We start from the raw sequence: 26,761 nt of genomic DNA on the forward strand, positions 1-26,761 counted from the left end.
GGAAGAGGGACACAGCTCCAAAGAGGGCATCACCAGGGAGAAATGGGTGTGCTGCAGCCTCAGAAACAGTCTCACTTGGGAGAGCAATGGGACTGAAGTACCATTATATATATATATATATATGCATATAGCTGTAGGCTTGAGGAGAATTGAGAAAGTGCTTGTTTTCACATGGGAGACATGTTAACTATCATCTCCCAATGCACAATGTGTGCTTACAAAAAAGCCAATCGATGAACAACTCTGCATCCCACTGGGAAAGAAATTGCCTGCGTTTGCAGCTGAGGTGGTGTGCCTGGATGTCAGGCAGAGCTTCCCAACTGCAGAGGTTGTGGAGCACTTAATGAAAAGAATGAAGTTAGCGAGTCCCTTGAGATGAGGTTTTCAATAATGGTGCAGGCAAACACATCAGGGATGGTCTTGGCATCCGTGCAGCAGCTAGATGATGTGGCCTCCTGAGGTCCCAGCCAACCCCATGTTGCTGTGAGCTCGTGAAAACGCATCTAGCATGTCTGGAAGCACAGGAGCATGGGACTTCTCTACTGCATTGATGCAGAGTCAGGATATTCTTTTTTTATATCCTTTTTCTCCAGCCTACCAACCTAACCAACAAGCAAACTGTCATGGTCCCTCTTCTGAGCTTCCTAATTTACTTTGGTCCACACATTTCTGCTGAAGTGGAACAGGACCAAGGTGAGGTGGCAGGTGGGTCCTCCCACTAAAGGTTCATGTTTGCTGCTGACAGTAGGTGTGACATTAGGGGCTTTTTCAGAGCCACCTTCTGAGCATGGACACTTTGTTTGGGGTTGACACGAGCCGTTCAGAGAATGAAATACTGTGATTCAGTCTGTATCACATCTTACAGACATAAGAAAAAATGGGTAGGCAGATACCGAGCCCAAACCTCTACCAGTTATCTTTGCCAAGGTGGAAACTGGTCTCCATCTTCAGTACTCACCTGAGTTTTTGTTTACCAGTAAGAATCTGACTGAATAAAGATCGAGGGATCATAAATACAGACTTGCTTCTCTGCAACTTCAAGCTTCCATCTAAATCCATTCTAATCCAGGAAAACATGCAAGTTTGAACACAAACCGTATCCATAGGTACACTTAAGTATGGGCTTAAACAGTTTGCTAAATTCAGTCCCTATGTTACTAAGGCATTGGCTGCTAGTCTTGGCTCTCTTTTCAGCTAAATTGAGATGGGAAAAGGTTTCCACACTGGGATGAAGCCAAGGTTTTTCTCTCTTTCTCTTTCCATTTTTTTTTTCCTCCAACAGAACAAGATAGATGCCTGACGACTGTTTCTATCTTGCTTATATCCTGGAATTTAAGTCTATGAGTGTGGGAAATTCAAGACCAAACCTCTTCTCAGATACGTTCAGCTGAGGGTTGTAATCCCAGTTCTTGCACATGTGAGCTATCCTGACCACTGGGCTGTTTAAAACAGCAGCGTTCTTGTGATTTGGGTAAATCAGAGACTAAGTGGAGACAGTGGAAAGTCTCCGAGACTCCACAGAGCTCTGGTGCTGACAAAGAAAGATTTTCCAAAATTTTACTTTAATTGAAGCATCCTAACCAACTCTAAATATTCAACTGATATTCTAAGAGGTGGCTGCTATTTTTTTTCAGTTCTTCAGATATATCAAACTCCCATAACTTCGCCTGGCATCATGGAGAAGAAGGTGACTTCAGCTTTTCTAAAAATCAGCTTTATATATCATGCTTGCAAAAAGAATTGCTGTCTGCAATCACTTTAAGAAATGTAGACCTTGGAAGTCTTCCCTTCTTAGTACCAATGAAATGAAATAATCAAAACATTGAGAGTTTGGAGAACAAGTGAATATTGTATTGAAAATTCCACATAGTGCCTGGACTGGTCCACACGGACATGCAATCTGCAAGATCAAGAGATGCTTCAGCCCTTCTGCTGACACTTGAAAAAACCATTGCAAGCCTTAAAGGAGGAAAACAAAGTCATGGAAACATCCACTTAAAAGGACCGTTTCCAATCACTGATACTCCATTCATTACAGGCCTGAGTGATTCCAGAGACAACAGAAAACTATGCATTGTTGCAATGCCAAGAACAAGAGAGGCAATACGGATGTTGTATTGCTTCTCACTCATGGTAATCTGAACATTTTCATGCCCTTCCCATCTCATGCAGCTGTGCTCATCAGCCAGGGGATTAGTGCCATCGTTTCAGTCATGACCAAATGCGTGGTGCCGAGCAGGGGGTGGTGGGGATATTTCGGGGCCCTTCCAGCCAGACACAGGTTGGTTTGGGGTGCTGGCACGGGGGCTGCATCTGCTTGTGCAGCCCCAAGAGCAACATAAGGCATTTGCTCAAGAGCAGGCAGAGGCCGGGCAGGATTTCTGCCTAATGCATTGTCAAGCTGAAAAGCTTTTATGGGAGGTAGAGATCTTTATGAGAGGTAAAAACACAGCAGTCATTTAATTAACAAAGTCTTTCCTTTAGAGAACCACATGGCTGAAGTTTTCCCAGGCCCACTATGATAACCTTGTTAAGATTTGGACAATATTATTTAAATCTTTGCTCTGTCAGCTAGACTTCTGCTATTTCCCCAGCATTGCTGCAGCGTGGCAGTTGCCTACATTAGAGCATAGACTCTCCAGCATAGTGAATATTTGAAAATGTCATCATATGTTACAGGTATCTCAAGAACACTTTCAAAAACTTCATCTCAAGGCCCAGGAAGACACATATAATGGTATAGCACTGTGGTCTTTTTTAGAAAGTCAAGTAGCCACCCTTCATCAGAGCTTGCTTCCAACCCGTGTCTAACGGAGGGGAGTGTGCATCATTTCTGATTAGTACCCAAGGGACTTCTGATCAAAATAATCACCGCTTCACCAGGTAAGGCAGAAATAACCCCACATTGCACAACATTACCTGCACTGAGTTCAACAGGCCAACGGACCACAACCAGGAGTAGGACATCGGTTGCCACAGCTTGGTGTAAAGTCCACTGCGGTTTACCAGAGTCATTGACTTCTGTTGAGTTTTGATCAAGACAGAATGGGTTAAGAAATGGGCAAGTGAGGTGAAATTGTGCAACTGGTACTGTTTTGGGACTACATATAGTCTAAACTAATGATGTTGGCTGAGATGGGCTTTTTTTTGATCTTTCCTTTTTGGCCTCTGTTAACTTGAGCTTACCCAAAAACTTATGGAAAGAATACATATCTACTTTATGCCAATCGGTGAAGATTAGTATTTGCAGACACTATTTTTGTTGTGCTATTTTGCGTCTTGGTGCAGTTTTCTAGATCTCTTAAATGTAAAAATAAACAAACATCCCTACATCTGGGAGCAGATTTCCAAGTGGAGCTCAGCGCCAGCTTTTTTTCCTTTTCTGAGTGCTCAGCACCCACGTTGGGGCCAGATTTTAAAGCCAGTTCAGCTAAACCAGGGCCAGGTTTCTGTGGAAACATGGAGATCTGGAGACTCACGTCGTGACAAATATGCACAGATTCATCGTTTAACTCATCCTCCCACCCAGAAACAATAAAATGACATATTAACATAGCAATAATAACATCAGCTATTGATAACAACAGCAACAACCCTGTGATGGACTTGTAAACAGCTGGGAGGAATTCTGACCACGGCGGGCGATTGCTCAAGTCCCCAGTGAAGACCTGAGTGTTTGCTTATGTTCTTGCTTGGCAAGATATGGCACTATTGAGATACTATTTAGTGTTTGAGCAAAAGTATCATTTCTGACATGCCACTGATTCCTTGAAACATAAGAAAGCCATTGGGAAGAGAGATATGCCATTGGCAACTGCTCTTCCTTGCCGATTTACTGGGCCTAACCCTGATTTATGAAGTGCAGCGTTGGACGGATGTTGCCAGTTGAGGCTGTATAAAGAGTGTCAGCTGCAGAATTTAGGGATGACCTATGTCCTGCAGGGAAATGGCTCTGCACTGGATGGAAGATCATCTGAGCAGGTGTTTTCCATCTTCAGCTTCTATGGCAAATTGAATCTTTCAGTTTGATGACTGCCAAGTGCACATTTAATTGGACAGCAGAGATAGTTGGGTGAGCAAAGCGGGAAAGTTCTGCCCTTAGTCATACAAATAGGCTGATGGATTTCTTTCTCCTACAACCTCTCCTGTTTTGCATTTCCTTCCCACAAACATTTGAGTGAACCAAATTAATGGAAAAGCAGTTCTGTGGTCTCATGCAAAAGAGTTACTGGAAATCATTTTTGCACATACAAATACTTGTGCTGGTAATGAAGGGACAATAACGTCATGTGCCAGATAAGCCACATGGTCAGATGTTGGGTATCTGATCAACATCTGAATATCAAACACAGGAGTAGTGAACAGTCACGCCAAAAATCTATTTGTTGAGAAATTCATGAGGAAAAAAAATGTTATGGAATAACAATTACATAAATCATCTACCTTGTGAGAAATTGTATAGCATGTTAGGAATAACACTCATTGCCTGTGACTGCTTTGCATGCCACGGCTGTTCAGAAAAAAATATTTTCCAGTGTTGTACAAGAAAGCAAAACAACCCACACTTATTTGCTCACTGTTTGTAGCACTCTGCAACTTTAAAAATTCTTCCTCCCCAGTGCAAACATACTTCCTCAGAGAGTCAGAAGCAGAGCCCCGCTAAGATGCTTAAGAGGAGGTCAAGAGAAAAGCCATTTACCAGGGGAATCTCTCTCACTCCTTAATACATTTTTATTACTACCTATGCACACAGTGTTCTCTCAGAGGCTAGATGAATAAATATGCCTCTTTTGAGCAAACATTTATAATGCTATTTGAACAGGGGAAAAGAACAGTTTCAGCTTAAAAATGATACTAGCACCATGTTTACATTTTTTTTCCCAAGCTGCAGTTAAAATGAAAATATCCAGACAGACATTCAGCATGAGGCTCGGGAAAGCATGTTTCTTTTGGCCACTTCCACTACTGAATTTCACCTAAAAATGAAATACAAAAGATTGGGGTTGGGGAGGGGGAAATACAAAAGAAAGATTTGTTTGTAGATAAATTATTCCATGCAAATCCATCCAAAACCATCAATGTAATTGTTCATTAATAACGGACTTGGAAGATACTTAGAAATATTTCTCTTCCTTTGAACTTTCTGGAGGCAAACAGAGTCCTTGAGCTGGAGATGTACGCTTGTATAGACCTGGAGCAGAGGAGTGTCCTTTGCCTCCTCCTCCAGCATCTGAAGCCCAGCAGATAAAGTGCTGGCCCATTTTGGGCCACTCTGGGCTCAACCTTCGGTGGCAGATCTGCCCCTGGGTGAGGAGCTTTTTCCCCCTTTTTTCACCTCTTCACATCCAGATTTTAAATTCCCAAGCTCAGGGAACAGCTCTTATTTTATAAGCTGATGGAGGCGTGAGCTGGACTTCTGGACACTATCTCAGCAGCATTACTAATGCCGGTTTCAAGAGGACTCCTGACATACTAAAAGTTAAGCAGTGCTTAAGGGCTTTCCTGGCCGGGGACTGGAGGAGGGTAATTAGCCCCTGTAAGGATCCCCGTCCACCACTTCAAATCCCACTGACTTCACTGGCACTTCAGGGCACTCAGCACCTCCCAAGATTAATTCCTCAAGCAGGGAGAGGTCTAGAAACTTATATATTAGAGCACTTTACATCTTCAGCTGCAGTAGGGCTCTTTCTGGTGAGCTTGACAAAGGACAGATTATATATTATGCTGTGCCATAAACTTCAGCAATCTAAGAATTCAGAAAATACCCCTTTCTATTACTCTCCTTACTTTGACATGCAATATTAAACACCGCTTACCAAAGTAACATTATTGAACACAGATGTCTGCTATCACACTCAAATTGTTCAAGTCAATCTAGGTTTATATATTTTCTTTACTTAAGCGTTTGTATAAACCTAAGTGTGCCTTGACAGTAATGATTTCACAATATACTATATTCAATTAAGGAGACAAATATGCATTTACATTTTTACTGAACTTGTTTCACACACACACAAGCTCCAGCTCCAACTTATTTTTGACACTTGGTGGAAAACACAGGAATAGAAAGGGTGCCACCTACTGAGTCACTCAGGCGGTTTTGAAGGAAGAAAAATCATGCAAATCACCAATATTCTCGTTCCAGTTAAAAATAAACAAATGTTAAAGCTATATTTATAAGCCTGTGGGAAGATAGCTATAGATATATTTTCCTTATCAAATTACTTAGTGACTAAGGACTTACCAGGGTGTAGGAGACACCAGCTCCAGCTTCCTCTTGTGTCTCAGCAGGTTTCAATCCACCTATTCCTCCGGAAAATCCAAGTAAAATGAATCAGTCTCTGTCACTGCAGCCTGCGAATCTCTTTTGCCAGCAATGGATGTGACACTCAACACATGAGAATCTCAGAGCGCTTCAACATCAATGTGAATCGCTCCTTGTGACCCACATCATTTAGCAATCTGTCACTAATTACAAATGTATGCTGTCAAATAGCTCACACATAAACTGTAGTGAGCAGATGACATTTAAGCAGATATCTAAATTTACAAACCAACTGAAAAGGTCTATCAAGGCTCAAGAATAAAGCCAGCCTCTCAGTGTATCTTCAAAATCCAATGTTCTTTTTTGACATCCATCGAAGTCCAGCCCAGCTTTAAGATCCAGCAATGTGAGGCAGGTCTATTGGAAGTGTACTAGTGCTGCAGTTTCTTTGCTTGGGGAGGACAAACTATTGAAATAAACTTACATTTTGCCTCGATATCAGGCAGAGAAGCCACCATTCATGGTTTTTCTTTAGCTGGAGGGGTTCACAGCCTGGCCAGCCTTGACTTTTACAAGGGAAAGTCTACCATGCCTTTCCATACACCTTGTGAATACATCTTGAAAGAGAAGGATCACGTCTCTGATATATCCGAAGTTTGTATCTGCTCTGAACTGAAGCTGGTGATGAAGCAACACCTTTGGAGGGATGGGGTAGATACAAGAAATCCCTCCTGACTGGTCACCAATGCAGCTCTCCTCCAGTTCCTTTTGCAGCCTCCATACTGAAAAGTTAGGCTGTGTCATGAACAGTTTGTTGCTTAAATTTCTTCCACAAAAGGTACTTATGCTGATTTTTTTCTTTTTTAAACTCATAGTTGTGACTGAGAAAGCCACAGCTTTTTATTCTTCCTGACTGCATACAGAGCAGGAGGGAGATGCTACATGATGCCAGGTTTGATCTGTGTCAGGGAAATGGTATGAAAAGCAAAAGTCAGACTTTTTTTTCATCTCTGATGAAGAGGGTCAGCTTTGGGACTGAAAAAGGATAGATTAAATGTGGAGAATCACAAGTTTGGGCAAGTAAATAACTCACTGACAAATAAGACTTTTAATACTATGGTAAGGAGGCCCAGGAGCAGGTTATTTTTCATTTATGGACCATCTTCTCTTCCTGAATATGTGCCCAACACACCCCATTAATCCCTCCCTGCTGAGTGCAAGCTCAGCTCCATGGAGCCCTCCCCAGACCTGCAGATACAGCTTTATCTTGGCCTTTGCAGATGCAGACAGACCAGAGGTTTTCACAGGTACCGTGTATTTAATGATTGCCAAAAGTTCTTGTGTCGGGGACTGGCGCAGCAATAACATACTTGGGAAAATAATTGTGAAACATTAACAAGTCCTTATTGTTAACAGGTGTTTCTGGCAGAGATTCCTTCAGGGCAACTTGGACAACAGAACCACAGTTGAGTTGGTAATGGCACTTTTCCCAGGGGGACCTTCAAAGTCTCTTGTGTGGCGCTTTGTATTCCTGGCAGTGCGGTCAGGAAGAAACCCGGTTTTCAACATCCTCCTTCATGCCTACTCAAAATAAAACATTCATTTATCAGCTGTAATGTTTTTCACATCTCCCATGCCTTGGCACACACTTCGCACGTGATAGCTCCAGCGCAGGGCACTGAAGCACCGTTTATGTACTCGAGATAACAGGCACAGTGGTTTCATCCCTTTTTCAGGTCCTGAAATGTTCAGGGGCTGTTTTCTGCTTGCACAAGCGCTCACTGAGATATACATTAAAGTGGATTTTTACCGCTGCAATGTTTAGGAGAAATAATTCTGTCCCAAACCCTTACAGATCTTTTTTGAATTTTCCCAGGAGAGGCAGCCCTGGCTCTAGAGGACCCTGTGTGGTAGTGACAGGGGCTGCACCCCTGGGAGTAGCACTGTTTTGGGTTTTTTTTCATATTAAAACCAAACCAAACCAACCAAACAAAAAAGCTAAGGCATTTTTTGAACCTAGATATCAGAAATAAGAGATGCTTCACTGTAAATTAATCATGACATTATACTTAGTTTTTTAGTGTAAAGTTACTTCATTGCCCCAAGTCACACTTCTCTGTTATGTGGGGGAAAACAGGGCGTATCCATTTTGGATGCTACTTTATGTATATCCCAAGAAAAATGACCACCAAGAATAGTTTCACTAAGTTTATTTAAAAATCATCAAATGTTTCTTACAAAAGAGCATTACATTCTGCACACTGCTCTCGAAGGATGCCAGAGACATGTGGAATACCAGTATTTTCTCCCCTCCAAAAAAAATACAGTGTACGTAAAAGCAGGGTGTTCACAACAATTACAGAAAAAACAGTACGATTTGCCACCACCAACAAACAAAAATAAAATTCACTCTCTCTGCTGCTGCTCCAAAAATTTCAGTGTTAGTCTCGTGCGCCCTTTCCCTCCCTCGTAGAGAGCGCATTATCAAACCAGTGGCACCGGACTACCAAATTAATCTGCAAAGCTTTCCGAGGGAAGAAGTAACTCCACGTACCACTGCACAGCAGAAAGGTTTGCAACAAGAAACCAAACCAAACCAACCGCCGTCAACACTCTTCAAAGGTGTAAATGCTTTCCAAGCATTTGACTTCCACCTTAACTTTTTAAGTAACTTGGAGAGAAGATTCCCATTGGATCGGAGGGGAGACTTTGCTACAACAATAGCTGCTCTGGCAAACCATCTCCTTTCAACACATTCTTGACTTTGTATTTTAAGTGGTTTTGCCACATTGGCAGCCAAAAATAACTATTTTCTGATCAAATTCACTAGTTCTTGTAAAAACTGTAACATGTTAAATGTGACTGTGAACAGCTCTAATACCCCTTCAAGGTGTCTGTTCAAAACCTCTTGCTTTTGAGAGGCTGGAAAAGGGCTCTGCAAAAGATGTCCTGGCTAGAGCGGTTTGTTGCGAGGCTGCTCCCGCACCACCCCCATCCCTCATTACCCAGGAATACAGCCCGTATTTAACGTGATGCTATTCCGCTTGCTATTCTGTACTTCACATATACTCTTAAGGTTAGAGTAATAACTAAGAGCAGCCTTCTCATATGCCTAGTAGTGCAAGGCCAAGATCCACAACAGCTACCAGAACATAAATGTCAAATACAAAAGGGAAAAAAAGCAAACTGACAGGGAGGAATTACCCCCCCAGCCTCTGCTCGCACCAATCTTATTCTTTGCTGCTGACATACGGCAAGGAATCCCACTGCGTAGCTTACAGGACATATAAATCATTTAAAACTGGACTTCTGATTGAAAAAAAAGCTCCAGCTGCGAAAACCAGAGAATGTTCATTAAGTCACTTTGTAAGTAATTTATAGCATGCTAAAACTTACAGAATAACAAAGAAATGACGGGCCAGTTTCTTGTTAACGAGAACTGGAACAACGGGGCAGACTCAGTGAGAACATGACGCATTTCCACCCCAAATATGGCTCCACTTAACCACGAGATGGTCAACTCTGGTGCTCCCACGCTGGAAAGTCTCTATGGTATCTTCAGAGCAGGGGACAGAGAGGAGCCAACCCTTGAACATCACAATAGGTTTCCTTCATGTTTCTGGATGAACTAAGAAGGGCTTGTGGGTAGAAAGAAAACACCGATATGAAACACTTCTGCAGTTAAGAAATCTGTGAATTTTGTATCATTTTTGCTAGGAGGTCCGTGCAAGCAATAAAGCCACCTGAGCAGAGACGGATCTCAGTTGCTGTGGACAAACATGGTGGTCTCAGGGCAGGACCATCACCTTGTTTGTGCAGCCTTTGCTCAGGTGGGCCATGGTCTATGGCTGATGCTAGTAGGTCATACTTTACTATATTAATTAACTAGGCAAGAGCAGCAAACCTAACTCTTTGATATCTTACACCAAGAAATCACAGACCTTATAATAATTAATTGGTTTAATCATCATTAGGCCCCTGGAGTCACTAGAGGGAGACATGAACACATGCCTTAAGCCGAGATGTTACATCTGGACTGGAAAAAAAACCCCAGTAGATGGTGGCATGAAGCATTTTAAACATTAACAATAATATCTACACCACATGCAGCTTCTCAAGATGTTTCCCTGTCGTCAGCTTACTAAAAGATAAAGATTTATTGGGCTATTACTGAAAAGGAAGCTAGATACTGCCAAATGGCATGGACAGTTAGATGACTACTTGCTGACATCTTTATTCATATATAAAACAACACAACTGAGCTGTATTTTTTAACTACCATGCTTGAAGGAATCAACAAAGTAGCGCGATATCACACAGAACTTTTAAGTCATTTTTAAACCATTTATGGGCTTTAGACAGTTATTTTTTCTTTTTTACTGTGTGCATACAGAATACTCTATTATCACCCTGTGAACTTTTAGTGCTGAGTAAAATAAGAGATGAGCAGTTCTGGCTACAGATCAGTTTAATAGTGTCCGAAGATGCTAACGGGACCATACCACGGAGCAGTGGTTTCTGGATCACTCTTATTCTGGTGCCATATATCTACTACAGACATAAGCGAACTTTTCAAGTGCTGCAAAGAAATGGCTTTTTGAAAGGTTTAAGGCATAGACCAATGCTAACTCTGTACAGATTGAGAATGTTAAACCGCTATGTCTGCTTTTTGATTAGCTCTTAATAGCAATCACTGGGCCTGAAAGGTCAGTGCAATAACATCAACAATTTCTTTGAATAGTCTAAATATTGCTTCTAATAAAGGAACTATCGGATAAGTTGCAATGATTATAGAGCTATCTTTAGAACATACGTTAAAAAGATGACAAACCAAATGAACATCATTATTCTACTCCTTATTGAAAACTGTATGAAAAATGAAGTAAATCACATACGACAAAGTTCTGCAGTACTACAGAGCTCAATTTAAAATGTTTTCTCTAAAATATAAGCCCAAGCCTGCAGAGCTGTTCTCCCAGAAGCCAGCTAGCCATATCTGCCCACTTGTTCTCTGACAGCTTGATATACTGTTCCCCCTTTGTTACACATTTTGAATTCAATTTAGCATGCTACTTCCAATTAACCAGCATATACTTATTGCATTATTTGGCATTAAACAGACACATGTGTTCCTTTAGCTCCTGCCAACGTGAGAAGACAATACCCTGAAGGTGAACCGGGTGATTTGTTCGGTATTAGGCTCTGGGAAGTGTCCAAGAGGGCTGATGGAAGCCCGCAGGTGTGCGGTTTCAAATGCCTTCAAAGTGCTTTCTTGCCCAAGTCTTCCAGAAATGTTACACTTCATAACCATCCCCTTCCAGGAAGATTTATGCTGTGTTTTGAATATTTGTAATACTCTGGAGTCTGCATGCCAGAAACCTCTATTTATCAGGCTCGGTCACTGGACAAGTTGCTCTGGTCAGGGATCATATATAAACTCATTTATGCATAGGCCATTATTTATTCTATACAAACTACCAAAAGCAGGTGTGATTGCAGTGTAGTTGTTCTGAATGCGAATTAGTTTAACAGAGTAAAATTTCAGCCATAACATAAGCCTATTGCTTTAAGACTATCAATAAGGAGAAAACAAGAATAAGTTTTAATAGCATGTTTATATATATAAAAAAAACCCCCAGCATCCTTTCACTACGATAGGTGTACAACAGAAAGTATAGTACAGTTTTGAGATACATCCCACATATTCTTTGAAGGGGGGGTTATAAATTCACAAAGAAATAATATTGCTATGCAAGTGCTTATTAAAAGCAATAAAAAGAACAGAATAAGCAATTTATGCTCTACAGGTTCAAGATTCATTGTTTACCACTGGAAATTGCTTTACACAGTGTTAGAATTTAAAGCTTTGACCCTGCAAAAGCATTACTGGGCACAGTTGCAGCTTGTGCACGGAGGTGCTGCAGTCAACCCCAGGTCAACAGGCAGGAAAAGTCCTTCAAAACACGTCTGAGAAGGTTTGTGGACAAAATTTATATAAAAAATTAAGATAGGGATAGAAGGATGGAGGTTTCTTGGTCCACCAGTTCTCTCAAGGACCCTTCCTAAGCTTTTCTCTGCTCTGATAAAAAGCTAAACTCTACCAGAAACATTATTTATCACTGTTAGATCAACAGTATGAAGCCACGATGGCTCCAAAATGTGTCTTTGGCTCTTCTGGGAAGGACACAAAGGTATAATTTCCATGTTTGTCCCGTTGGCAACTCCTGATGCTAAGATGGTTATTACTTACACAAACAGAAATCTGCAGCCAATCAAAATAATATGGTTGGCAAGAAATCTGGGCAAACTTTAATAGCTACAGTTCTTCAACATAAAAAGGATGAAAGTAGAATAATAATTTTTGGCAGGAGAAGCGGGGAATTTTTAAAATTCTGATTGTTTTCCTGTGAGGATAGTGTTATAAATACTGAAGTTTAACTTAAAACATGTTGTTCTGGTTTCATGAATTCACGTTGAGTAAGATTCTGTTGGACCCACTGAGTTACATTCAGCTCATTTCCACTCTTCTCAAACTGAAGTTATCTGGAATACACGACAAGGTAAGAGAGTGGGACTTGGCACAGAAACTGCATGGTCAAAATCATTTAAATGTCTTTCAGAAAGGAGTTATCTGTGCATGCAAGTGTGTTACAGTGGAATACACAGAGCGCCCTTTTCAAGAAAGCATAATTAACTTCAGCCCTCTGGGAAATGGAGAGCCAAGAAAGGCATTTACCAAGTGGAAGATGGACATAAATTTAAATATAAAAACCATTTTCACCGAAGCTTTCACTTTTTATTTTCAACAAGCTCCAGTGCTGTGTTCAGGACAGTATCAGCCTGACATTTTTTCACTGGAATCTGGCGAAGCAAATAAAAAGAGTTATATTATTTTACTAGTGATTAAAATCACTTGCCGCAAAATGAAGCTATGGAAAAGCTAATTGAGTAGCTTTTCCTTTAAAAAGCACATGCCGTTTAACAAAGACTATTTTGTAGGCACAGAATTAGGTAAATTTGTTGATCTGCTATAAGGAGAGCATCAAAACATATTAATGACATCACAAGCAAGTAACCTTAATTAATAGCTAATGATGTAAAGTTTTGGCTCTTTTTCTAGAAAACGACATCCTGTAAACATTTTTGCTGTCTTGCGAAAAAAATTTAAACCTTCACAAATGGAGAACTAAGAAAAGACGTTCAAAACTACCCCATCAACAGTAATCTTTTAATATTAAGCCCCAAATGAGAACGATCTGTTTAATGGCACTGAAGTGAACTTCTTTCCCCAAGGCAATAACACAAAGCAGCTAAGGAGTATTTTGAAGAAGGAATGAATTAAAAAAAATACTTTTGCATGTGAATAGTTTTGTATGAGTTGGCATTTTCTGATTTTAAAAAAAGTTTGCTGAACTATTTCCCAGGCGGATCTGCTTGGGCCTCTAATTCATTGGCACAGGCTCAGTATCAGTCACTTAAAACATGTGTTTCATCATGTACCTAAAATTGTGACATTCTTTAAAAATACTTAATACAAAAATCTTTTATTTCACTTATACTACATATTTACAATTCTATTATCAAGGTACTGCGGAAAATGTAAACAAGTATACACAGGTGTAAATAATATGGCTTGAGAAAGGTTTCCCCTTCGATTAGCTGCTCTAATCACATATCAGTATACATAGATAAGAAAAAACCAGTACATTTTATCAACTGCTGTCAAACAGCAAAATGTGAGTTCTTGGATTTAATGCATTAGCTGTTGAGTAACCGTACCAGACATGGGGCGTTTTTCCCTATGATTCTATGAAAAATTTTGAGTATCATGCGATGTTTGTATCGCTATTGTAGTTTGGCTCTGCAGCAAATACATAGTTAAGATCAAAATATTTCAGCTGCTTAACTTGGGTCGTTCTTCTCCAGCAGTTGCTAAGATTACATCTAATTGTCTCACACGAGATTTACCTTATCAGTTCCAGTTCAGTGAAATTGCCCCAAATTCACATAATTGTAGGAGCAGACCCAGGCCAGTACATCCTCAAAAGACCATTTAAAATGTCACAGCTGGCGGTAAAGCACTGCTGACAGCCACACACTTCTGACTAGTTTGGGGACAACAATTTTGTCACATTTACATCAAGTAAACTTTCCAGCGACATTCACAGAGCTCAAAAGAAGAAATGACAAGAGAACGTCATCAGCACCTCTGATTTTCTGGCTAAAAGCACAGTTGGTTAATTAATTTTGACAAATTCACCAATATCTTCACTGTGTTTAAGATGATTATCAATACCTACAAAGTGACAGATACCAACAATAAGACCTCCATGAAGCTTGAAAAATACCTACCAAACCTATATTGCTTCCAATAGATCACAGTTTGAACTAAACTCCCAGGTGAGCAAGTGTCACATTTAGTGGACAGTTACTGACCCCAGATGTCACCTGAGGTGAACCAGGGGTAAAACTGGTGCTTCCTCTACTCATTATCCAACCGTAACAACAAACAACATCTTTAAAAATCACAACTTAGCATCAATTATGGTCACTTTGTCTCTTCTGTGACAAAAATCTTCTCTTGCCGAGTTGCAATCTGTTACGGTGTGTGAATGGCAGTGTGAACACAAGACGTGGAGCTGTCTGTATGACCACGTTTACTGAGCCCATGGTCCTGCTGTCCTTTAATAAGTGCACTTTTGATGTAGTCAGACTCAAGAGGTTACTACATAGGTTTTGTAACCCCTAACCTAAAGAGACGTATAAAGAGGCACTCTTGAAACCTTTTAGTTTGGTTAATTCAGAATATTAAAATAGAGAAGAGTATTTCTTTATAGTGATTTAGTCCTATATTTAAGAACAACCTGTCTAAACAGACAAAATAGCACCAAAATGTCTTTGTTCTATTAAGTGACCAACAGCAGCTGTTGAATGGGGTCAGGACTTTTTGAAGCTGAATTAGACACACTATTGTGCAATAAAGGCACATTATATCTCTTACATAAAGAACACAGAGATTATCTTTAAGCATCCAGCCTTGCTTACTATCCGCTTTCTCTATCCAAGATAAAACTCTTCTGTGTGACAAGGTACCGTTTCACAAGAACTGCTGCACAGTTTGACTTGACAAACCACTGAAGAATTCAACTGACAGGATGGGAGAATGCAGAAAGCCAGAAGAGCCCATCAGATGACATCCTGCTCTTTGGAAGAGACTCAGATGTAGCAACATATAGATGGAGACCTTCTGATCAACCAACCCACACTAGAAATGCGGTACATATTCTTAAATTATTAACAACTTATTGAAGACTGTGGTAGATTCTTCTTTAGTTGCAAGTTTAAAATCACATTGGATGCTTTTCTAGAACACACAAAGAGGAATTAATTTGGTGAATGTCACTAGTTTTTGTGCAATGTAATTTTGCAGTGGATCCGTATTGGCCTCATAACCTGTGAAACTCTCATTAAACTTCACGCTGGTTGTCAAGCGGGTATCAAAAGTCACTTATAAGTGGTATGGCTCACAGCAAGTTGATACTTACTTCTTATCCTGATGGTCTTTGGAGCTGGTTTTAGTAAAGACATGTCCAAGCTTTCAAACAATTAATAATATTATATATCAGAAAGAATGTCCTGAGCAGATTAATGGAGGGGTAAGAGGTTAAGAATAAATACATGAAACAGATTCAACTTTTTAAAAGGATCCAGCTACTAAATGGCCTCTGTAGTCTTCCATAAGAAGTGTGAATACTTCAGTACAATTCAAGCTGAATTGAATAACTGTTTTCATATCCAAATTAAAATACCGTCTGTGCATATAAAACAGTTCATTTATTAGTCCAAATGTTACTGTTGTAGAGCTCTTGGAAAAATATTCCCTCTTTCTTGGGTTTGTTCTTCATAAAAAGGAAGCTTTGGAGGGCCACCTAGAGAATTAAATAGAAACACAGTTTCAGGTCTATATAGCATAATACTGAAATATTATATAGATCATACAATTTACACTTAAATAATTGAGTAAATGGTATTCTTCAAAATAAGGTAGAGGACTGAGTTGCACTGGCTTCCTCACAGAGGCAGAGAGCAGGCAAAACAATAAAACATCTCTCAAACGGAAGGTTCCCAAAGCATTTTCTAAACTGAATGCAGAATTGTATGGTATCACTATCAAGCCAGTTGTGATTAGACTTCAAGTGGGAGGAAACTGTCACTCATTACTATATCTCATTAAGAAATTATCTAAACTAAAAAAAAAAAAACAAACCCAAGCCCCTTTTGTGATAGTGCAATGAGCTCTTTAGTACCCTCGCAGGTCAATCAAATGTATTTTCCAATATTTTATCTACTTATCTGGCTTCTCGCATGTCACCATGCTCTTCAAAACCTGACACCTCTACAAAAAGTAAGCAAACGTGATGGCATGCACAGCAAGTAAACCTCCTTATTCGTCTAACAGAGGCTGCGGATATCAATTATTTCAGGGCAAGATTCCACAGTGGCAGGCTTAGAAGAGTGCACAGCTCTCCAGCACAGCTGTGCTGGAGAAAGCCATGGGAATCCTTGAGCTGTGTGAGATCTCCACAGCCTGTTCTGAGGGAAATCACTGCACTGAGTCAGTTCAGCTTGGCCAAGACCTCCCAGCCACGTGGAAAGGCTCCTGGCCTTTGCAGTGTCCCCTGGCATTTGCACCATCAGGCACCGGGACCCTTGGGAGGTCAGCATACACCAACACAACCCTTCCAAGCAAAGCTGTTGCTATCACAGGCTCGGAGTTTTTCACCAGAGGGAAGTGCAGAAGAACTTCACAGAATCACAGAATGGCTGGGGTTGGAAGGGGCCTCTGGAGATCATTTAGTCCAACCCACCTGCTAAAGCAGGTACACCTGGAGTAGATTGCACAGGAATGTGTCCAGGCAGGTCTTGAATGTTTCCAGAGAAGGAGGCTCCACAACCTCTCTGGGCAGCCTGTTCCAGGGCTGTCACCCTCAAAGTAAAGAAGTTTTTCCTCATGTTTAGATGGAACCTCGGTTCCATGCATGATTTCTTCTACTAAGAAAAGCTGCGCATCTCCAGCTGGCGTTACCTTCTCTGCAGGTTGGCCCCATCCACGTGGCTGGACAGACGCAGTTCCCGTTGTAGGGATTGCACTGGGATTTGCTGGCACACTGGCATCGCAGGGAGCAGTCAGGGCCGTACTGGTCCGACCTGCATTCTGGAAGGACAGAAGTGTTCGGGTGAAGGTGAACGCTCCCTTGCAGTCTCCCTGTTCTCTGGCATCAGGAAGCTGCTTCGACATCTACATCTCTTCACATTAAAACATGACATTTCGGAATGCCTCGCAATGTTCAAGTTCCATCTACCGCATGGTCTGGCCAAACTGTAGCCCAGCTGTCCTAAACGAGTTCCCAGAATGGAAATCATGACTGGTGTAATACTGGGGGTTGACAGCCCAAAAGAAAAGATTTTGGGATTTGCTCAGGAAAGTTCCTGTCAGCATCCTGGATCCACACTATCTCCGGCAGCTCTCCACTGCACTGCTCTGCATGCTCCAAAGAGCCTTCACCTTAATCGAAAATTAATCCATTTTATATACACTCTTATGTCTTCCTCCAATTGCACAATCCTCGCGAATTAAACTCACAAAATGTCTCACTTCCAAATACAAATACATTTTGTACCTAGGCTGATAAATCCTTATTGCAATTTTTTTTATGCAGTCAGAGTAAAGGCACGAAGGAAAAGTTAGCAGCGGGTCTCAAGGCAGGGTGCTAAATGCATGGTAAACAATAGCCCTCTTTCCGTCACCTCGCTAGAAAACACTGTAAATAATCAAGGCGCTTGCTTTCTCACACAAGCACCATTAGGTAAATAAAAGTGCTGCTGAGCCCAGCATCAGCTGCAGCCCCAACACGTGGGAGAACTCTCCCCGTGCGCTCAGAGTTTGGCCTTTTCAATTAGGAAATGTTATGAGAAAAGGTCTCCTCAAACACCTCTGGACCTGATTTTAATTTATGTAATACCACATTTTCATGTTAATAACAATGTGTATTTAAGACATCTGTTTGAAGGTCTGCAATGTTAATTTACTACAGAAAAAGAGCACCCATAAAATCTGTTATATTCAGTCTCTTTTTTTTTTTTAATTAACATTTTGCCTGTTTAATGGGTGCTTTACCAGAGTTCAAATTAAAATCAGGCCTTTTATCTTTATGGCTGCTGCACAGTCACAGCTGCTCACAGTTATATCACAGATGAACTGAGCCTAATTGAAAATAAAAATGCAAATAAAACCTACCCCATAACAGCTTTTCGTGGACGGGGGCTACTCTAGCTGATTTAAGAAAAACAAAAATGACTCCTAGAGTTTTGCAAGAAGAAAACCTCGGTTCACATTTTTGGTGCTGAGCTTCCCCCTTGCGTTCCACTTCTGCCTAAAATTTCCTTGGAAAGGCCCCTGGCTGCCAGCGCCGTGTGGGGGTGGCCGATGTCCCCATGGGACCAGCCCTGCAGACTGGGTGGCTTCGGTGTCTGGCCACGGGACAGCGCGGAGAGGGAAGCAAATCATTTTCCATTTTACTTTTGCAGGTCGCACTAACACTTAAGCTCCCAGCAATTACTTTGCATTTATAAAAGGCTGTTTAAAGCCGTTTCCTGCCCTATCCTAGAACAAAAGGAGAAATAATATTCCCTCACTGTGATTCAGGGGCTCAGGAGGATTATGGTTCCTGGTGTGAACCTCCAATAGCAGCACATGGATGTTCACACCTTTTATCTTGTTTGCCATAGCATTAGGATCACAAATCTCTTCTTCCACTTGTTTAAACCACTGCAATTCCCTCTACTTCAGTGATTAGCCTAAATTTACTCCATCATAACTGTGATCGGAGTCCGGTTCAAGAATCCGGTCTGCCATTGCTGCCTCTCAAACCTGCAGCCATCCCATCAGGGCACAGTGGTGGGATTAAATTTCCCTACAGGAGAATTTTCTCACCTATTTTTATACCCTTGTTACAAAATAATTCTGCTCTCGTGGGCCAACCATTTCCCAGACACACAGCCCAAGTGCCCGTGCTGCAAATGAGGGATTTTATTTGGCTTAGATGTTCCTGGACTACTGCTGAACTCCAGGGACAGGCAGAGCCGCTGCAGCTCCGCGATCCTAATCCACAAGGATCCTGCCAGGGAAACAAACCCGGAGCTGGACACACTTTTTCATTGGTCTGAAAAGGGTCACAAATGTCTGTGTGACAAAACGCACGGCAATCGGATCCCTTCGGGCCCATTTGCACCCTGAGGAGTCTTCTCCACTCCATCTGCAAAGCTGTGGGCTTCCTGGTAAATTCTTCCCTGCGTGTGTTCTCCAAAACTCAAGGCAAATGCAATTTTCCAGCTGACCCATAACTAGTTTTCCTATCAGTGTATCAAGGTAAATATTGATTATATCAAGAGGTACAGCCTGATGATAAAGCTGTTGATGACCCATAAGGGTAATTTGCTACAAACAATGTGTTCTTGAATACCAGCAAACATCCTTTCACAGTTGCGCTTAGACCAACAGGTCATATTGGCTTAACTATATATAGTCCAGATCTTAGAAAAGATTATCTTTACCCATGTCACATTTGTCTCCAGTCTTCCCCGGTGGACACAGGCACTTCCCAGTCTCTGGATCACAAGGAGCTCCTCCGCAGTCGCATCGGCGCTGGCACCTCTCTCCAAACCAGCCCCCGTCGCAGCCTGACAGCAAGAACGCTTTTTTAGATGCACGTTTGAATCGCCAGATTTTTCCAGGATGCCTCAGAGGAAAGCTCATAAACTCTCCACTGAAGCTAATGTAAATGCCAAGTTTAATGCAGAATCAAACTTAGTGGAGTAGGCATAATATTTATATAAACCCTCCTTGTGTTGGGTTCGTCTAATCTAACCTATCAAAGGTATCTGTAAATCTGTCCCAGAAATGGCACTGGCACTTATTTTCATTTTTAATTAGGAACTCTCTAGAAGGCCATTCCGTAACACTCGACAGGTTTGACATGCACCTATTTAATAATCTTATTTGGAGGTTTAGAAGCAAATTTAAAAATCAGTAAAAAGAACTTATTTTTAATAAACAACATGTGGAACTCATTGGTGCAAGACATCACAGAGACCAGGACTTTCAACGTATTAATCGGAACCAGATTAGTTAATTTTTGAGGAAATGAGAACACCCAGCTATATAAAAGGTAAACAAATCCCAAATCCAGTGTTTCAGGATATTCGTAAAGCTCAAAACACGGAAGAAGTGGATCTCAACAAAGATTTGAGTAATGACATGGGCTTTTTTGAGCTTTATTTTGATTTTGTTTGTTTGTTTTTCTCTTTTACATTAGAGGGGTACAAGTACCTTTCTCACAGTAGACACCTTGGTAACCCAAAGGACAAATGCACTGTCCTGTCACTGCATCACAGCTCGCTCCATTTTTACAGGCACAGGCATGAAGACAGCTTAGCCCATAGAATCCAAGGGGACACCCTGAAAAAGGAAAGTATAAAATAAGGAAAGTTTATGAAAAAAAACATGCACCTCTTTAAGATCCTCTCTATTCTCAGCTACGTTCCCTGGGAGTCGACAAAAAGTATGTTTACCGTTAACTCTGATGGTGCCACGCGCTTTTAAACTTGTACCACCCCAGCATCAGAGGTAGGGAGTTACTCAGATCTGGAAGCAGCTGGGTGACCTGCGACACCCTGAAAATTTTAACTGATCTGGCGAGGTGTTTATGAGACTGCTCTGAAGCCCCACGTCCCCTCAGTGTCAGAAAACCGGGCGCCCAGGGCGTCTCCACTCACGGTGCTGGCAGGAGTGGCCGTAGAAGCCCTCGGGGCAGCGGCAGCCGCCCGTGAACCGGTCACAGGTGCCGTTGTGCTGGCACGAGCAGTCCAAGGTGCAGCCAGAGCCGTACTTCCCCGGGAGACATTCTGCTGGCAGGACACGGGCAGAAAAACAGATAAACAGGAAAAAACCCATCATCACTGTCCTCACCCAGAAAAGCTCTTATGTGATAGCTTGTACAGCTGAGATGTGATGCTCGTACAATAGCTTGAGAGAGTTTGTTGTGAAGACACAGCATTTCTGCACAACTGTGATGTACTTACGTACTTCAATGAGAAATCTTTTGTATTATATAGATGTTCAAACAGAAATTTCCTTGTACTTTTTATAGTCTACCTTTTAAAATTTGTCTCTATGTAGAGTCAATGTTGAACTCGTACCATGTGTTGCAAAGCCACAAGGTCAATGGTATAAATTTTTTCCTATATCTACAGAAATATTTTCTTTTAGTCACTTAGAAAGTGTGAAAGAAAACACGAGGCTTTTCCTCCTCTGTGTTATCATTGGAGTTCACACTATTCCAGTTCCTAATAAAACCAGGAGGATCTCTTTCACACATAGCAACAGACTTTCCATGTATAATGAGATATCTGCTTTTACAGAACTAAACACATCTCAAATTACTGAAAGTCAAGTCATGCAAAAGTGATGGTGCCAGTATAATTAACCTGGACACCATTTCTGCATAAGTTAACTTCCCACTGCTGTGATAATTTGAATCTGGGCAGACCAACTTAAATGCTCATGGCTGTCCAAATAATCAAATTCATAACTCTGCAAATGTCAGACAGGACCTTTCAAGAACATCATATCTAATCGCTAGACAAAGGGTGCCTGATTAGCTGCCTTCGATTTCTAGTCAAAACACACTCAAAGCCACACTTGCTGAGGAAATCAAAGCTTCAATTTCCAATAACTTGGCTATCTCTGTTGGAAGATAAGCAGTGAAACTCTTTCTAGTGATATAACACACAGTCCTTTAAGCAATGCGTGTCTGTGTCTGCCCACATGCTTGACACCAGAGATGTTTTATCTAACCGTGTCTGCAAGATACACCCACTACCCCCACTACTCCACGTGGTGACACCTCCATGACCCTACTGGGACTTTGCAATCTAAATGCACCCTATGGATGGTCATAAAGGTTTCAAGGAACAGACAAATAGAGGTGAATACTGGTGGCATATGCAACATGAAGGTAGCCAGTTATTGGTAAACTGCACTTTTTTAGGGGGGGTATTTTAGTGCCCACAGTAGTGTTCCTGTCCTGAGTGGCTCCATGTAGTCAGCATCTTTTCTTTTCTCCCTGTTCCTTTTCTGCACACGTGTATACATGAAGCAGGTCTCTGAGTCAGGTGCAAATTGAAATAATTGCACAGAATTCTGCTAAAAAGTATTGCTTTTATATGACATTTTAATATAGGGGCATTCCCCTCTTGAAGACCAGTTCTTGGTAAAGATACGTATGGAGTTTGAGGTGGATATTCTACTGATGTTAGGGACAGAAAGGCTGTAAATGAAGGCCTGAGAGTGTGTTGGGGAGATTACACCATGGCAGTTATGATGTAACGATGACATTGTCCTGAATGTGAACTGAGAACTAGCTATTTGACATCATACCAGTAAACTCATGGTTTCCTGAACACTTCAATTCATAACTATACAGCTATCTTTTATCTGGAGGGAGAAGGGGGAACACAGAAATAACGAATGACTTTTGGGCAATGGACAAAACGATGTGGAAAAACTACTCTGCGCTGGCAGGAAGGTTTTTGGAGTGAAATCTGAGCTTATTCTGTTTAAGTGTGCTTTGTCTCGTGTACGGGAGAGCTGTCACGGAGAAGTAAGGGGGAGATAGCAAGACAGTCTCAATTGCTTTGGACAGATGTTGTCAGAACTGTACTAACAAGGAAGTCAATACACGGGAAGTCCAACTGCGGTCTAATATCAAAGGGAAGAGAATAACAAGAGAGAACATAACAAGAGAGGAGGGAAATGCTGGATTCTGCTGACTTCAGAGGAGGACATGAAAGAGGATACAAAATAATCCTCCCATGAACAAAAAACCACAAAAATTGGACAGGAGAAGAAATAAGAGTCCGTGCAAAAGGAATTTGTGAGAGTTAGAGAGCAGGACTCACGAGCAAACTGTCTCTAAAAAAAGACCTGAAGCTCTAACTAGAGGCAGCTCTGTGTGATAGAAGCTAGAGAAGTGAATGCAGCTGCGAGGGACTCTACTTAAAGAAAAACTGTCCCTTTCGGTGGGTCTGCAGACACTGCAAAACCCTGCCTGACTGTACACGTTCACTGTCATCAAAGCAGAAAATTACCTTTCTCGCATGATCTTCCTGTCCAGCCGAGCCCGCAAGTGCAGTTGCCATCCACATGGTCACAAATACCACCGTTCTGACAGGTACATGTCAGGTGGCAGTTGGGGCCATATTGTCCCTGGGGACACACTACAGAGAATTAACAAAGTTTGGAAAAAAGAATTAGCATCCCCAAAAAGGATAAAGGTGACAGGGAATAAATACAAAACACATGCTCCCCATGGAGTATCCCACGCGTCTGATGTCTCCCAAGGGCTGTAGGAGACCCTATTCCACACTTACGAAACATCAAAACAGGTTGCCCAGAGAGGTGGTGGATGCCCCATCCCTGGAGACATCCCAGGCCAGGCTGGACGGGGCTCTGAGCAGCCTGAGCTGGCGCAGATGTCCCTGCTCATGGCAGGGGGGGCACTGGGGCAACTTTGAAGGTCCCTTCCAACCCAAACCATTCTGTGATTCTTATTAGCAATTTCAGTCAAACACTCTCTGTCTCACCATATCTCCTCACTTGGCTTCACTCCACATTTCTTCCTCTTGTTCTCCTCCTTTGGTCCCATCTTCCAATTCCTTCTCTTCAGCAAATCCTCTCCCTTCAGATTTTCAGTTCCAGTAATTTACTTCTAAATTTAGCCCCACTCATCCACAGCGCCCTCACACCGCTCGTGTTGTGTAGTACAAACTACCTTTTTCCCCCATCTTTACATTCTGTTTGCACTGCAGTCTCTCAAAGCAGCTTTATGGAGAAACCCGTGCATCGGCACCGAGCGTCCCGGAGCAAAGCCCTGAGATGTGGGCAGGAGATGGGGGTAGGACAAAGGCAGGGTGATGGAGCAGAGAGGGACAGGGTCTAAACACAGCAAACTGCAATGTTATCAAGCAACGGCATTGGGAAACACAGCTATAAACAATGTTTGGCGCTGAGTTTTATCTGCTGGTTGTTATAAGTCCCAACTGACGAGATGACCTCGGGTCCTGCTTTGTTACCTTGCTGACAGCTGGGTCCCATTTGGCCGGGAGGACACGTACACTTGCCAGTCCGTGGGTCACACTGCCCTTTACCGCATGCACAGAACAGAATGCAGTCCTTCCCATATCGGTTTTCAGGGCAAGCTGGAGAAAACACAGCTTTTTGTTAAACACCTGGGATATCCGATGCCAGTTTGCATTTTTAGCATAGGATCCTCCAGGTAGAGTTGGTTTCATTTTTATTCCAGCTAATGTGCTTCAAAGTAACAACTGTGAAAGCAAAACTCATCCAAAGACATGACTGGTTCTTCCTCTGAAACTTTACTTGAAGTTATAAATATGATCCATGGTGTCACATGGAACATCTACTAGGTTTCCTACCAAAAAAATGAGTGTACAACTGAAATATCACCTGCTCATCCTTCCAGCTACAGACATCTTTCCTTCCTTAATATTGATGTTGTCCTGTGCTGAAGAGCAAAGCTACAGGCTACCAAACATTAAAGCATTGCTGTGAAAAAGCTGAAGAGAACTTTGCAGAGATCATAGCTTTGGAAATAGCACAGAAATTCAGCTCCACAATTTAGCTCTGAAATAGAGAAGTAAGAGTAGGGTTGCCATGGAGTCTTTACCAGTTTTGCCATGACAAAACTTGATCTTTTTCCCATTTATTGAAACTAATGGCACCATAGTGTGAAGCAAAATATTGAGATAATTTCTCAACCTAGAAATTTTGGACAGGAAGAAGGAACTTGGGCAATTCCTGCTGAGCTGGCTCTAGAAATAAATTTGGGCAAGCAGGTTGTAATCCTGGGATGAGTGTCCTTGCTTCTACGCACGCAGAAGAGAGGGAAAATATTTTGCAAGAGATTTTTTTACAAAGCTGGAATCCTGATTTACAATTCAAGGAGGAGGTAGCTGGGACCTGTCTGTTTTTCTGCTGACAAGCTCTTATGCAGATTATTCTCTCTGCTGTTTTCTAAAAGAAGCAGAAGATGAATGTTGGCTTACTTTTACTGCAGTCGGCTCCAATGAAACCGGGCACGCAATCACAAGTTCCTGACACGGGGTCACAGTGGCCTCCATTCATGCATTTACAGGGCTTTTGGCAGTTTGAACCATAAGTACCTTTTGGACACCCTGTTTTAAAAGAACAAAATAGCAATTAGGCTGTGCTGCTACTGGGGCCATTCCATTTCTTGTCATAAGCACTTTGTTTCTTTCAACCAAAATTAGATGTTCGTTTTCTACCTCTATTGACTTCTGGAGGGCCAGGAGTGGGCATTGACAAGCAGACGGTTGCCTCGGGCAGCAAAGGCAGCGCTGACTTGCAATGTCAAACCCCTGGAGAGCTGGACCGACTGCTGCTGAGCCTGGTCCCACCGCTCCTGGCTCTGCCCGCTCCTCCATTCCTCATATGTGACAGTAGGTAGCAAGAAAACCAAGCTCGGCTCTTCAGAGGTTTTCCTCCTAGATGTCTATTCCAAATCAGCCTGTTTCCCATTTCCCTCCCATGGCAGAGATGAAGAGGCCCTGGTCCCTCTTCCTTTGGGCAGCAACAGCCTGGTTTGCCTGGGATGGTGAGAAGCCGTGAGCCACCTCCGCCTCCTTTAGTGGTTGTTTTAGCTCACAAGTTACAGATAGTGGGTCTCATCTTTAAAAAATATTTCAGTTGGAGAAAGTTGGTTTCGTCTACAATCTACTCTTTTATTCCAAACCAGAGTTGGCGTTGCCCAGGCGCAGCTGGTGGGCTGTGGATGGAAGACACAACAATAACACAAAATTTCAGGAGAAACCTTCTCAGAAGATAGATACAGGAGAGGGATGATTTAAATCTAAAGCCAGAAAATTCTCTGAGGAAAAAACCAAAATAAAACAGCTGTATTTTGTCATAACCAGAAGAAACATCAGGCTCAGATGGATTGCTCAGTCAGTATTAACATGGCAACAAGCTGTCCATGAAGAGGTTTTCCAGGCGATGATGAGTACTTCCGATTTATTTTTGGACAGCTAATATTCAAGGAGCACTGAACACTAGATCGGGAAGACATGAATGCATCTGCCAGGTTTAGGCTCATGTCTTCAAGACACTCTTTAGAGTGGTGGAGGTTGGAACTGAGGAGAAGAGCCGGGCAGAGCTGCCAGGCACGTGTCTCCATCTTTTAGAGCAATGTAATAATCATGGAATGGTTACACTAGTGCTACTACTTCTACATGTGATTTCTTTGCTCCTTCTTTCCTTCTCTTCCCCTGGCAGAAGGGAAGTCTATGGCTACTTTGGAAATCTGGTTGGATATATATTTGCACGCGTCTCCAAGCAAC

The 26,761-nt window shown here is 42.0% G+C and overlaps 1 protein-coding gene across 2 annotated transcripts in view; it reads right to left on the bottom strand.

The window, feature by feature from the left end:
* Positions 1–9,771: 9,771 nt before the first annotated feature.
* The window catches only part of LOC135991580 (multiple epidermal growth factor-like domains protein 6), a 199,209-nt gene continuing 182,219 nt past the window's right edge, over positions 9,772–26,761 (bottom strand). The window contains exons 31-39 of one of the 2 annotated variants that reach the window (XR_010606529.1): positions 25,451–25,579; positions 24,458–24,583; positions 23,474–23,602; positions 21,101–21,229; positions 20,655–20,783; positions 19,880–20,005; positions 17,352–17,480; positions 15,811–16,194; positions 9,772–9,903 (exon numbers count right to left, since the gene is read on the bottom strand). Coding sequence is in view for 1 of the 2 variants with exons in the window: in XM_065640310.1 (XP_065496382.1) it covers positions 16,115–16,194; positions 17,352–17,480; positions 19,880–20,005; positions 20,655–20,783; positions 21,101–21,229; positions 23,474–23,602; positions 24,458–24,583; positions 25,451–25,579 (977 nt within the window). In the remaining variant the exon portion in view is untranslated. Of the gene's footprint in view, positions 9,904–13,187; positions 16,195–17,351; positions 17,481–19,879; positions 20,006–20,654; positions 20,784–21,100; positions 21,230–23,473; positions 23,603–24,457; positions 24,584–25,450; positions 25,580–26,761 lie in introns of those variants that run through there. The other variant, XM_065640310.1, reaches the window with a different exon arrangement.

This window comes from Caloenas nicobarica, chromosome 8 (genome assembly GCF_036013445.1).
Source record: "Caloenas nicobarica isolate bCalNic1 chromosome 8, bCalNic1.hap1, whole genome shotgun sequence".
Classification (NCBI taxonomy): Eukaryota; Metazoa; Chordata; class Aves; order Columbiformes; family Columbidae; genus Caloenas; species Caloenas nicobarica.